Here is a 15244-nt window from a genome sequence, read left to right as displayed (position 1 = left end):
TTAATATTATAATAGATAATTATAATTAAATTCATATTCACAAAAATTTCGATTGGAAAAAGAGTGATATAAAGAAAAAATGAAACAAATGAAAAAGTTCATATGGTTATTAATGTGACAGAGAAATAGAAAAAAAAATTAAATTTAAATCAATGAACTGAATAAAAACAATAATCAAAGGCATTTCGATAAAGATTTAAAATTAAAAAAAATTAACTGCACATGATGAAATTCCTACATGGGAAGCTATTATCGTGTCCACTACATCACACAACCAGTCTATTTAACACTCTTTTTTTAACGTTATTAACCATTACGCAATATTTAGAATTTTTTTTTCGTCAGTTACTCGCGAACAAGGGCCCACCAAGGTGAATGACTGCAGGATGAGACCCGTCATTTGAACCTAAAAGTCAGTTCCACTATTGGGGACCTCTCCTTATACGAATGTTACACATTGTTGATAACTGTTATATCCTAGCCAGTAATGCCAACCGAGCCCGCTGCCAAAAGGTTGGCAGCATCAAAGTCCGGACGCCGTCCGCATAAGCAGCGCCAGCGAGACAGGAAATCGCCGCAAGTCTGCGCGCGCCACCGCTGGCTTCTGGCTTCTTAAGCGCTGGAGTCGCGAGCGCTAGGACCGTTCTGGATTCGCGGCTCAGTTGTATACTCGCCACCGAATTGTGTACCTGCTAGTCAGTTGTGTGTTCATCGCAGCAGAGTTGTTGGTTGTCGTCAGCCGACGCTGACCTAGCCGCTCCGACTCGAACTAGACAGATTTCTGTAGACCATGTACACCACTGTGTTCTGTATCGTCGTTAATAAAGATAATTACCGACTTTCATTTAATCCGAGTGTTTGGGTTCTCATCTTTCTGTTCACTGTTCCAGCGGACCGGTCGGCCCGCTATTAAAAGTGTGGCGGTGACTTCGTAGGCCGTTTCTACAGCGAAGTGTTGTCGCTACGAAGGCCGTCACAAAAATAACAATGACGATCCTGGTGACGACATAATCTGGAAAATTAGACGAATTGTGAAACATCTAAGAAAAGCATTGTCAGACGCTTTCCATTGATTTAAAAATTTGTGCATGAACAAAAAGTTTAGTTCTATACAAAGGCTGTGTTTTCTTCAATCGCTTCAGGCAAATGCCGGGATGGTTCCTTTGAAAGGGCACGGCCGATTTCCTTCCCCCATCATTCCCTCACCCGAGCTTGCGCTCCGTCTCTAATGACCTCGTTGTCGACGGGACGTTAAACACTAATATCCTCCACCTCCTCCTCCGTTTTCTTCAAACAGTGCATTCCATCCAAACAGCATAGATTTGGCGCAAAGTTTTTTGGGTTGTGTGATTGTGAAACCGGATATATTTTTTTCCCTTTATTGTGTATGCGGGTGCAGCAATGGAAGCAGCAAAAGAAACAGATTTTTGTGTAATGTTGGAATACCTGGAAGCATTACTGTGTTAGAACGCTACCTTGGTGAAGGCCATATACTGTTACATTTCACAATTCGTACACCAGCCCGGCGTGATTTTCTTATCTGCATGACAGCGTGACTAATACCTGTCGAAGTGTACGGAAAAACCGTATAGGCGTGGCTGATGGGAAAAAAAAAGGATCGGGTTCATGTCAGTAGATAATAAACTTATTGCTCTCAAGTGCGAGACAACCGGGAACGGCATGCTTTCTACTCTTAATAAAAGCGAAATTATTGCGACTGACAGAAGCAGAAATGAAGAAAAATGGAAACCAGCTTGCATCGTAAGCTACACTGAAAATACTGGGGGGGGGGGGGGGGAGAGGGGGGGCGACAGGAGCGATACGATGCTAGACGTCGTACTGATGAACGATAATGTTCAATCTCATAGAGCACAGCTGGTTGGTGTTTTCTTGGAAACGGAAGATGATGCACTCACAAGGCGGCCTGGTCGCCCTCCCGATTAGAATCCCATAGAGCAGGTCTGGGATGCACTAGGGAGTCGGGTTGCACCACGTCAACATCCAACAATCACTCTCCAACACTTGCGAGCAGCCCTGCAGGAAGAATGGGCTTTACTGCCTCAACATGAGGTTGATGACATCACCCCGTCGTTGTCATGCCTGTAATGCTGTCAGAGGTGATAACACCCCATACTGAGCACGTTAACCAGTTGCTCGTTAAGTCTGAAAGAATCGAACAACATTTTTTGGCTACCGGTATGCATATTGCTGTTGTTTGCGTTGTGTACTCTTTACATTCTTTCTACTTTACTATCATCTGTTTACACTGCTTTGTGGCCAAATAAACACAACTTTGCAAAATTACCTTTTCTTGCTTTAATTCTGGACACCAGTGTATTTGAAACTTCCTGGCAGATTAAAAACTGTGTGCCCGAACGAGACTCGAACTCGGGACCTTTGCCTTTCGCGGGCAAGTGCTGTGAGGACCGGGCGTGAGTCGTGCTTCGGTAGCTCAGATGGTAGAGCACTTGCCTGCGACAGGCAAAGGTCCCGAGTTCGAGTCTCGGTCGGGCACACAGTTTTAATCTGCCAGGAAGTTTCATATCAGCGCACACTCCGCCTCCGCTGCAGAGTGAAAATCTCATTCTGGACCAGTGTATTTCTTCAAACAATTGACGTTTCGACCCCTCTGCTGCATTCTTCTCCAGCATCTTCTGATGTCCACTGTAGACACCGCTGCTGATAGAGCTCAGTGGACACCTCAATATCCTCACGAAGTTACCAGCAGAGGGGTCGAAACGTCGATCTGTCTGAAGAAACTGACGCGGCCTAAGAACCCAGATAATTTTTTTACTTCAGTGACAACGGCCACGAAAGCCTTCAGACTTACATAGTTAATATGTTATTTTACTTTACCTAGCTCATCCTTAGGTTTTGCAGAGAGTGTATACGATTGTATGCGGTGAAAAATATCAGAGAAGTTTACATCTAAATGTACATAGATATTACGAAAGCCACCGTACGGTGCGTGGCGGAGGGTACCCGGTACAACTACAACACATTTCTTTCCTATTCTACTCGCAAATATAGCGAGGGAAAAACGACTGTCTATATGCCTCCATATAAGACATACACTAATTTCTCGTATCTTATCTTCGTGGTCCTTAGGCGCAAGGTACACTACTGGACATTAAAATAGCTACACCATGAAGATGACGTGCTACAGACGCGAAATTTAACCGACAGGAAGAAGATGCTGTCATATGCAAATGATTAGCTTTTCACAGCATTCACACAAGGTTGGCGCCTGTGCTGACACCTACTACGTGCTGACATGAGGAAAGTTTCCAACCGATTTCTCATACACAAACAGCAGTTGACCGGCGTTAACTGGTGAAACGTTGTTGTGATGCCTCGTGTAAGGAGGAGAAATGCGTACCATCACGTTTCCGACTTTGATAAAGGTCGGATTGTAGTCTATCACGATTGCGGTTTATGGTATCGCGACATTGCTGCTCGCGTTGGTCGAGATCCAATGAGGTAATACGGAACGCCGTGCTGGATCCCAACGGCCTCGTGTCACTAGCAGTCGAGATGACAGGCATCTCGTCGGCATGACTGTAACGGATCGTGCAGCCACGTCTCGATCCCTGAGTCAACAGATGGGGACGTTTGCGAGACAACAACCATCTGCACGAACAGTTCGACGACGTTTGCAGCAGCACGGGCTATTAGCTTGGAGACCGTGGCTGCGGTTACCCTTGACGCTGCATCACAGACAGGAGCGCCTGCGATGGTGTACTCGACGATGAACCTGGGTGCACGAATGGCAAAACGTCATTTTTTCCGATGAATCCAGATTCTGTTTACAGCATCGTGATGGTCGCATCCATGTTTGGCGACATCGCGGTGAACGCACATTGGAAGCGTGTATTCGTCATCGCCATAGTGGCGTATCAGCCGGCGTGATGGTATGGGGTGCCACTGGTTACACGTCTCGGTCACCTCTTGTTCGCACTGAGGGCACTTTGAACAGTGGACGTTACATTTCAGATGTGTTACGACCCGTGGCTCTACCCTTCATTCGATCCCTGCGAAACCCTACATTTCAGCAGCATAATGCACGACCGCATATTCCAGGTCCTGTACGGGCCTTTCTGGATACAGAAAATGTTCGACTGCTGCCCTGGCCAGCACATTCTCCAGATCTCTCACCAACTGAAAACGTCTGGTCAATGGTGGCCGAGCAACTGGCTCGTCACAATACGCCAGTCATTACTCTTGATGAACTGTGGTATCGCGTTGAAGCTGCATGGGCAGCTGTACCTGAAAAGCCATCCAAGCTCTGTTTGACTCAAAGCCCAGGCGTATCATACGCGTTATTACGGCCAGAGGTGGTTGTTCTGGGTACTGATTTCTCAGGATCTATGCACCCAAATTGCGTGAAAATGTAATCACATGTCACTTCTAGTATAATATATTTGTCCAATGAATATCCGTTTATCATCTGAATTTCTTCTTGGTGTAGCAATTTTAATGGCAAGTAGTGTGTTGGCGGCAGTAGAACCGTTAGGCAGTAACCTCCAACTGCCGGTTCTCTAAATTTTCTCAACAGTGTTTCTCGAAAAGGAGGTCGCCTTACCGCCAGGGATTGCCATTTAAGTTCCCGAAGCATCTCCATAACACTTACGTGTTGTTCACACCTACCGGTAACAAATCTAGCAGCCCGGCTCTGAATTATTTTGATGTCTTCCGTTAATTCGACCTGGTGCGGATCCCAAACAGTCGAGCAGTACTCAAGAATAGGTCGCAGCAGCGTCCTACATGTGGTCTCCTTTACAGGTGAACCACTCTTTCCTAAAATTCTGCCGGTCGGGGTGGCCGAGCGGTTCTAGGCGCTAGAGTCTGGAACCGCGCGACTGCTACGGTCGCAGGTTCGAATCCTGCCTCGGGCATGGATGTGTGTGATGTCCTTAGGTTAGTTAGCTTTAAGTAGTTGTAAGTTCTAGGGGACTGATGACCTGTCAAGTCCCATAGTGCTCAGAGCTATTTGAACCACCTGAACCTAAAATTCTCCCTATAAACCGAAGTCTCCCACTTGCCTTACCTATCACAGTTTTCACATGCTCTTTCCACCCCATATCGCTTTACGACTTCACGCCCAGATATTTAAACTGCTTGACTGTGTCAAGCTGAACACTAGTAATACTGTATCAAAACATTACAGGTTCGATCTTCCTTCTCATTCGCATTAACTTATATGTTTCCACATTTAGGGCTAGGTGCCATTCATCACACCAACTGGAAATTTTGTCTCGTCTCTTCTTACAGTCACTCAACTTCGACACCTTACCGTACACCACGGCATCATCACCAAACAACCTTAGATTGCGGCCCACCCTGCCCGCCAAACCACATATGTAGATACAGAACAACAGCAGTCCTTTCACACTTCCCTGGGGCACTCCTGACGGTACCCTTGTCTCAGATGAACACTCGCCGTAGAGGACAACATACTGGGTTCTACTGTTTAAGAGGTCTTCGAGCCACTCACATACCTGTGAACGTATTCCATATGCTCGTACCTTCAGTAAGAGTCTGCAATGGCGCACCATGTCAAATGCTTTCCGGAAATCTAGAAACATGGAATGTGCCTGTTGCCCTTCATCCACAGTCTCTTTTTTTTTGGTCATCAGTCTACTGACTGGTTTGATGCGGCCCGCCACGAATTCCTTTCCTGTGCTAACCTCTTCATCTCAGAGTAGCAACCTACGTGCTCAATTATTTGCTTGATGTATTCCAATCTCTGTCTTCCTCTACAGTTTTTGCCCTCTACAGCTCCCTCTAGTACCATGGAAGTCATTCCCTCATGTGTTAGCAGATGTCCTATCATCCTGTCCCTTCTCCTTATCAGTGTTTTCCACATATTACTTTCCTCTCCGATTCTGCGTAGAACCTCCTCATTCCTTGCCTTATCAGTCCACCTAATTTTCACCATTCGTATATAACACCACATCTCAAATGCTTCGATTCTCTTCTGTTCCGGTTTCCCACAGTCCATGTTTCACTACCATACAATGCTGTACTCCAGACGTACATCCTCAGAAATTTCTTCCTCAAATTAAGGCCGGTATTTGATATTAGTAGACTCCTCTTGGCCAGAAATGCCTTTTTTGCCATACCGAGTCTGCTTTTGATGTCCTCCTTGCTCCGTCCGTCATTGGTTATTTTACTGCCTAGGTAGCAGAATTCCTTAACTTCATTGACTTCGTGACCATCAATCCTGATGTTAAGTTTCTCGCTGTTCTCATTTCTACTACTTCTCATTACCTTCGTCTTTCTCCGATTTACTCTCAAACCATACTGTGTACTAATTAGACTGTTCATTCCGTTCAGCAGATCATTTAATTCTTCTTCACTTTCACTCAGGATAGCAATGTCATCAGCGAATCGTATCATTGATATCCTTTCACCTTGTATTTTAATTCCACTCCTGAACCTTTCTTTTATTTCCATCATTGCTTCCTCGATGTACAGATTAAAGAGTAGGGGCGAAAGGCTACAGCCTTGTCTTACACCCTTCTTAATACGAGCACTTCGTTCTTGATCGTCCACTCTTATTATTCCCTCTTGGTTGTTGTACATATTGTATATGACCCGTCTCTCCCTATAGCTTACCCCTACTTTTTTCACAATCTTGAACAGCTTGCACCATTTTATATTGCCGAACGCTTTTTCCAGGTCGACAAATCCTATGAAAGTGTCTTGATTTTTCTTTAGCCTTGCTTCCATTATTAGCCGTAACGTCAGAATTGCCTCTCTCGTCCCTTTACTTTCCCTAAAGCCAAAGTGATCGTCACCTAGCGCATTCTCAATTTTCTTTTCCATTCTTCTCTATATTATTCTTGTAAGCAGCTTCGATGCATGAGCTGTTAAGCTGATTGTGCGATAATTGTCGCACTTGTCAGCTCTTGCCGTCTTCGGAATTGTGTGGATGATGCTTTTCCGAAAGTCAGATGGTATGTCGCCAGACTCATATATTCTACACACCAACGTGAATAGTCGTTTTGTTGCCACTTCCCCCAATGATTTTAGAAATTCTGATGGAATGTTATCTATTCCTTCTGCCTTATTTGACCGTAAGTCTTCCAAAGCTCTTTTAAATTCCGATTCTAATACTGGATTCCCTATCTCTTCTAAATCGACTCCTGTTTCTTCTTCTATCACATCAGACAAATCTTCACCCTCATAGAGGCTTCCACCTATCTGCTCTCTCCTCTGCACTCTTAATGTTACCACCGTTGCTTTTAATGTCACCAAAGGTGACAGTCTATTATGTGAGAAAAGTGCAAGGTGAGTTTCCACGAGTCACTGTTGCACAAACAACGAAACAAACATGCCAAATGTAAACAGACGCAAAATCCCCAACATTGGCGAACCTTTACAGAAGCTCGAAACTCAGCTTGGAGTTCAATGCGAGACGCCTGTAACAGTTTTCACAACGAAACTTTGTCTCGAAACCTGGCAGAAAATCCAAAGAGATTCTGGTCGTATGTGAAGTATGTTAGCGGCAAGAAACAATCAATGCCTTCTCTGCGCGATAGCAGTGGAGATACTATCGAAGACAGTGCTGCCAAAGCAGATTTACTAAACACAGCCTTCCGAAATGCCTTCACAAAACAAGACGAAGTAAATCTTCCAGAATTCGAATAGAGAACAGCCGCCAACATGAGAAACGTATAAGTAAATATCCTCGGAGTAGTGAAGCAACTTAAACCACTTAATAAAAGGAAGTATTCTGGTCCAGACTGTATACCAATTAGGTTCCTTTCGGAGTGTGCTGATGCATTAGCTCCATACGTAACAATCATATACAACCGTTCGCTCGACGAAAGATCCGTACCCAAAGACTGGAAAGTTGAACAGGTCACACCAATATTCAAGAAAGGTAGTAGGAATAATCCACTAAATTACAGGCCCATATCGTTAACGTCGATATGCAGCAGAATTTTGGAACATATATTGTGATCGAACACTATGAATTACCTCGAACGAAACGGTCTATTGACACAGAATGAACATGGGTTTAGAAAACATCGTTCATGTGAAACACAACTAGCTCTTTATTCAAGTGATGTGCTGAGTGCTATTGACAAGGGATTTCACATCGATTCCGTATTCCAGGATTTCCGGAAGGCTTTTGACACTGTACCACACTAGCGGTTCGTAGTAAAATTGCGTGCTTATGGAATATCGCCTCAGTTATGTGACTGGATTTGCGATTTTCTGTCAGAGAGGTCACAGTTCGTGGTAATTGACGGAAAGTCATCGAGTAAAACAGAAGTGATTTCAGGAGTTCCCCAAGGTAGTGTTATAGGCCCTTTGGAGTTCCTTATCCATATAAACGATTTGGGAGACAATCTGAGCAGCCGTCTTCGGTTGTTTGCAGATGACGCTGTTGTTTATCGACTAATAAAGTCATCAGATCAAAACAAACAGCAAAATGGTTTAGAAGAAATATCGGAATGGTGCGAAAAGTGGCAGTTGACCCCAAATAACGGAAAGTGTGAGGTCATCCACATGAGTGCTAAAAGGAACTCTTTGGACTTCGGTAACACGATAAATCAGTCTAATCTAAAAGCCGTAAATTCAACTAAGTACCTAGGTATTACAATTACGAACAACTTAAATTGGAAAGAACACATAGAAAATGTTGTGGGGAAGGTTAACCAAAGGCTGCGTTTTATTGGCAGCACACTAAGAAAATTTAACAGACCTACTAAGGAGACTGCCTACACTACGCTTGTCCGTCCTCTTTTAGAATGCTGCTGCTCAGTGTGGGATCCTTACCATATAGGACTGATGGAGTACATCGAAAAAGTTCAAAGAAAGGCAGCACGGTTTGTATTATCGCGAAATATGGGAGAGAGTGTCACAGAAATGATACAGCATTTGGGCTGGAAATTATTACAAGAAAGGCGTTTTTCGTTGCGACGGAGTCTTCTCACGAAGTTCCAATCACCAACTTTCTCCTGCGAATGCGAAAATACGCTCCTGGAAATTGAAATAAGAACACCGTGAATTCATTGTCCCAGGAAGGGGAAACTTTATTGACACATTCCTGGGGTCAGATACATCACATGATCACACTGACAGAACCACAGGCACATAGACACAGGCAACAGAGCATGCACAATGTCGGCACTAGTACAGTGTATATCCACCTTTCGCAGCAATGCAGGCTGCTATTCTCCCATGGAGCCGATCGTAGAGATGCTGGATGTAGTCCTGTGGAACGGCCTGCCATGCCATTTCCACCTGGCGCCTCAGTTGGACCAGCGTTCGTGCTGGACGTGCAGACCGCGTGAGACGACGCTTCATCCAGTCCTAAACATGCTCAATGGGGGACAGATCCGGAGATCTTGCTGGCCAGGGTAGTTGACTTACACCTTCTAGAGCACGTTGGGTGGCACGGGATACATGCGGACGTGCATTGTCCTGTTGGAACAGCAAGTTCCCTTGCCGGTCTATGAATGGTAGAACGATGGGTTCGATGACGGTTTGGATGTACCGTGCACTATTCAGTGTCCCCTCGACGATCACCAGTGGTGTACGGCCAGTGTAGGAGATCGCTCCCCACACCATGATGCCGGGTGTTGGCCCTGTGTGCCTCGGTCGTATGCAGTCCTGATTGTGGCGCTCACCTGCACGGCGCCAAACACGCATACGACCATCATTGGCACCAAGGCAGAAGCGACTCTCATCGCTGAAGACGACACGTCTCCATTCGTCCCTCCATTCACGCCTGTCGCGACACCACTGGAGGCGGGCTGCACGATGTTGGGGCGTGAGCGGAAGACGGCCTAACGGTGTGCGGGACCGTAGCCCAGCTTCATGGAGACGGTTGCGAATGGTCCTCGCCGATACCCCAGGAGCAACAGTGTCCCTAATTTGCTGGGAAGTGGCGGTGCGGTCCCCTACGGCACTGCGTAGGATCCTACGGTCTTGGCGTGCATCCGTGCGTCGCTGCGGTCCGGTCCCAGGTCGACGGGCACGTGCACCTTCCGCCGACCACTGGCGACAACATCGATGTACTGTGGAGACCTCACGCCCCACGTGTTGAGCAATTCGGCGGTACGTCCACCCGGCCTCCCGCATGCCCACTATACGCCCTCGCTCAAAGTCCGTCAACTGCACATACGGTTCACGTCCACGCTGTCGCGGCATGCTACCAGTGTTAAAGACTGCGATGGAGCTCCGTATGCCACGGCAAACTGGCTGACACTGACGGCGGCGGTGTGTCCGCTGTGCCGTGCGTGTGATCATTGCTTGTACAGCCCTCTCGCAGTGTCCGGAGCAAGTATGGTGGGTCTGACACACCGGTGTCAATGTGTTCTTTTTTCCATTTCCAGGAGTGTATTTTGTTGACACCGACCTACATAGAGAGGAACGATCACCAAGATAAAATAACGGAAATCAGAGTTCGTACGGAAAGATATAGGTGTTGATTCTTTCCGCGCGCTATACAAGATTGGAATAATACATAATTCTGAAGGTGGTTAGATGAACCCTCTGCCAGGCACTTAAATGTGATTTGCAGAGTATCCATGTAGATGTAGATTGTTCCTAAAACCATACTGATTCGGGGACTTAAGTTTCTCAGCCTCAAGAAAGTTTGTTATATTCGAACTGCGTACCATTGGCGTGGAGCAACACTTTATCGCCAGGCCCATCCTCCAATAAATCGCGGATCCAGTTCGAGGACGGTGACGCAACACGGCGTGAGTAAATTTCTCAACTGGAGGGGTCAGCCTGCAAACAGCGAGACGGGGCCAGCTGGAGCGACTGCGCGCCGACTGCGACGGCGCTTCTGTTCCTCGCCTCGCCTCGAGGACGGCGAACCAGTTGTCGCTGGTTTGTGGGGCGCCCTCCCAGTGACCGCCGAGTGACCCGCGGCTGGAGCCTTTGACGCGCCGAGCGCCCTTATCTGACGAAGTGAGTGGCAAGCAGGACGCGCGGTCCTTGAGATGGCGTCAGACCAGCAGATAGCAGGGCCTCTTTGCGTAAGTGGCGCCATTAAGCTGGCGCCAGCGACCGGCCATTGACGCGACCGGCTGGCGCATGAATGGCGACACCATTCACCAGCCACCGCTGTAAACACACGCACGCACTTGTCTGCCTGCCCCCCCCCCCCCTCGTCTCGTCCCCCAAGACGCCTGTATAGGGTCAATGTACTGAAAGAAGGACACCGTGCAACTATCAAATACTGCAGTGGCGAATTTTTATTTGCACACAAGTAATGGCAGGCGCCCGACCATCTCCAAAGTGTAAGGATGGATCCTTTGTGTCAGATATACAGTATCAGATCATCTGGACAGCTATTAGTGGACATTAATACTTGGTGTGTCAACCCTCTGCCCTTGGGACCTATGACCTCGCTGTTTGGTCCTCACCCCCAAATCAACCAAGCCTTCGTCATTATGATGGCTTGAACACTGGTAGGGACACATTCAATGGGGTGCCTGAATATCGGTGGAGGAATGGCAACTCGTTCTTCCTCAACAGCCGAAACCAGGGGAAGCATAGCTTGGACACTTACGTCTGGAGAGCGACGTCGACATTCTAAGACATCCCTTGTCAACTCTCTGCCCTTGAGACCAATGACCTCACTGTTTGGTCCTCTCCCCCAAATCAATCAACCAACCAACCCTTGGGCCTTATGATGGTTTGAACACTGCTGGGGACACTTTCAATGAGATGCCTGAATATCTTTGGAGGAATGGTAACCCATTCTTCCTCACCAGCCGAAACCTGAGGAAGCAGCCTAGTCGGACACTTAGGTTTGGACTGACATTGACACTCTAAGCCACCCCTCAGATGTTGCTTTGGATTGAGGTTGGGACTCTGGGCAGGCTAGTCCATTTCAGGAATGTTACTATCCACACCACCATGAACCACGAACCGTGGACCTTGCCGCTGGTGGGGAGGCTTGCGTGCCTCAGCAATACAGATAGCATTACCGTAGGTGCAACCACAATGGATGGTATCTGTTGAGAGACCAGACAAGCGTGTGGTTCCTGAAGATGGGCAGTGCAGGATTTGCCAAACGGGCTAAGGTGCTGCAGTCATGGACTGTGCTGCTGGTCCTGGCAGAGGCTTGAGTCCTCCCTCGGGCATGAGTGTGTGTGTTTCTCTTGGGGTGTGTGTCTAAGGGACTGATGAACTCAGCAGTTAATTCCCATAAGATTTCACTCACATTTGAACATTTTGAACATTTGAACACGGGCAGCAGCCTTTTCAGCAGTTGCACGGGCAACAGTCTGGATGATTGACTGATCTGGCCTTGTAACACTTACCAAAACGGCCTTGCTGTGCTGGTAATGCGAATGGCTGAAAGCAAGGGGAAATCACAGCCATAATTTTTCCCAAGGGCATGCAGCTTTACTGTATGGTTGTTGGAAGACAAACATGGACGATAAATAGTTTGGACAAGAAGAGAATAGAAGCTTTCGAAATGTGGTGCTACAGAAGAATGCTGAAGATTAGATGAGTAGATCACATAACTAATGAGGAGGTATTGAATAGAATTTGGGAGAAGAGGAGTTTGTGGCACAACTTGACTAGGAGAAGGGATCCCTTGGTAGGACATATTCTGAGGCATCAATGGACCACCAATTTAGTATCAGAGGGAAGTGTGGGGGTAAAAATCGTAGAGGGAGGCCAAGAGATGAATGCACTAAGCAGATTCAGAAGGATGTAGGTTGCAGTAGGTACTGGGAGATGAAGAAGCTTGGACAGGATAGCAGCTGCATCAAACCAGTCTCAGTACTGAAGACCACAACAACAACAACAACAACAACAACACCTATCCGAAAACCACTGCCTCACCAGTTATAACACAATGGATTTTCTTGCTCATAGAAACAATGATCGTTTCCAAACTGTTTCTTTATTGTACATAGTTCACTGTGCCGTAAAATGTATTCATATTACTCCGCACTTACTGATGTCTTGTGGAATAAGGGGACCACACCCTGACAAAACCCCCATACAGTAACACCACCTCCTCCATATTTAACTGCTCGCAATACACGTGATGGCAGGTAGTGTACCCTAGGCATTCCACAACTCCAAACCCTTCCATCGCCTTGCCACAGCCTAGAGCGCGGTCATCACTCCAAGTCACACGTCCCAATCATCCACTGTCCAGTGCTGTCAGTCTTTACACCACCTCGAGGATCGCTTAGTGTCGAGCAATGTGTGGCTCACAGGGAGCTATCCAAGCATTGTAACCCATTCGATTTAACTGCCTACACACAATATGGACTGCTGGTATCACTTTGGAACTAACAAGTGATTCTTTCCGCTGATTTCGTACTATTTTTTACAACCACCCTCCACAGTAGTGGACGGTGCCTGTCCAGCTGTCCATGGAGTGTTCCTGGTCTTGGTCTAGCTCTGGTTCTTCCTTCATATTTGCACTTCACAATCTCATCACTGTGCCAACAGACCTGCCACGGCGCTAACACCAGTTCTCGTGAGATCACTGAAGAGAAGCAGTGTTTGGCTCGGCCAGCACTCGGATTGGTCACCGTCCGGGCCTGCCGAGTGCTGTTCGGATTGGTCACCGTCCTGGGCTGCTGACTGCTGTTTGGATTGGTCACCGTCCCGGCTTGCCGAGTGCTGTTTGGATTGGTCACTGTCCCGGCCTGCCGACGGCTGTTTGGATTGGTCACCGTCCCAGTCTGCCGAGTGCTGTTTGGATTGGTCACCGTCCCGGCTTGCCGAGTGCTGTTTGGATTGGTCACCATCCGGGCCTGCCGAGTGCTGTTTGGATTGGTCACTGTCCCAGCCTGCCGACTGCTTTTTGGATTGGTCACTGTCCCAGCCTGCCGAGTGCTGTTTGGATTGGTCACTGTCCCGGCCTGCCGATTGCTGTTTGGATTGGTCACTGTCCCGGCCTGCCGAGTGCTGTTTGGATTGGTCACCATCCTGGCCTGCCGAGTGCTGTTTGGATTGGTCACCATCCCGGCTTGCAGAGTGCTGTTTGGATTGGTCACCGTCCCGGCTTGCCGAGTGCTGTTTGGATTGGTCACCATCCGGGCCTGCCGAGTGCTGTTTCGATTGGTCACCGTCCCGGCCTGCCGACTGCTGTTTGGATTGGTCACCATCCCGGCCTGCCGAGTGCTGTTTGGATTGGTCACCGTCCCGGCTTGCTGAGTGCTGTTTGGATTGGTCACCGTCCCGGCTTGCCGAGTGCTGTTTGGATTGGTCACCGTCCCGGCTTGCCGAGTGCTGTTTGGATTGGTCACCATCCGGGCCTGCCGAGTGCTGTTTCGATTGTTCACCATCCCGGCCTGCCGACTGCTGTTTGGATTGGTCACTGTCCCGGTCTGCCGAGTGCTGTTTGGATTGGTCACCGTCCCGGCCTGCCGAGTGCTGTTTGGATTGGTCACCGTCCCGGCCTGCCGAGTGCTGTTTGGATTGGTCACCGTCCCGGCTTGCCGACTGCTGTTTGGATTGGTCACTGTCCGGGTCTGCAGAGTGCTGTCGGCAAGAGGGGTGCACTCGGCCCTTGTGAGGCCAATTGAGGAGCTAGTTGATTGAGGAGTAGCGACAACGGTCACGAAAACTGACAACGGCTGGGAGAGCAGTGTGCTGACCACATGCCCCTCTGTATCCTCGTCCAGTGCCGCCTGTGGGCTGAGGATGACACGGCGGTCGGTCGGTACCGTTGGGCCTTCGTGGCCTCTTCAGGTGTAGTTTAGTGTACTATTCCTGTCCAAGTCGTAGTACGAAAAATACCCGTAAAATATCGCAGAGCCCCCTCTGGTGTGAACCACACCTTCTGTACACTTCTGTTGAGGCACCTCAGTGGGACTTAACTACACTGGACGCCTAGCGCCATTTGAAAAGAGGCGAAACTACGTCGGACGACACTAGACGCCTCCAGCCACTCCAGCCACTGTGCATTCTCCGCTGCTTGGCCCGCAGAAGGCTTGCGCCTTTTTGTGGCGCTGTGAGCAACGGCCTTCTGTGATGATCTACACAATCTAGTGGCCGGTTCCTGGCTAGTTGCTACCGGGGCATAGCGAGTGCTGTCATATCCAGGAAGTAGCGGCGGCCAGTCACACCTACTATGACGAATGCCTGCCCTTCAGCAGACTGACAGTGATTGAGCTGCAAGTCACGCAGAATAACGCAATCAGTGGGCGCACCTTGTTTTTGCCAGGCAGCGTGCACTTCCTGCTCTAACCGCGCGGCGCTGCCTTTAGACTGTAGCAGATGTCCGCTTTACACAGAA

The 15244-nt window shown here is 48.2% G+C and overlaps 1 protein-coding gene across 1 annotated transcript in view; it reads right to left on the bottom strand.

Moving 5' to 3' along the window:
- The window catches only part of LOC126212696 (circumsporozoite protein-like), a 57618-nt gene extending 43327 nt beyond the window's left edge, over positions 1 to 14291 (bottom strand). Inside the window, exons 1-2 of the mRNA XM_049940111.1 lie at positions 13533 to 14291; positions 10774 to 10961 (exon numbers count right to left, since the gene is read on the bottom strand). Coding sequence (XP_049796068.1) covers positions 10774 to 10961; positions 13533 to 14291 — 947 coding nt within the window. The remainder of the gene's footprint in view (positions 1 to 10773; positions 10962 to 13532) is intronic.
- Between the last annotated feature and the right edge of the window lie 953 nt (positions 14292 to 15244).

This window comes from Schistocerca nitens, chromosome 11, assembly GCF_023898315.1.
Source record: "Schistocerca nitens isolate TAMUIC-IGC-003100 chromosome 11, iqSchNite1.1, whole genome shotgun sequence".
Classification (NCBI taxonomy): Eukaryota; Metazoa; Arthropoda; class Insecta; order Orthoptera; family Acrididae; genus Schistocerca; species Schistocerca nitens.
Note: the sequence above shows the minus strand (reverse complement) of the source record. Positions and strands in the feature narration are given on the sequence as shown.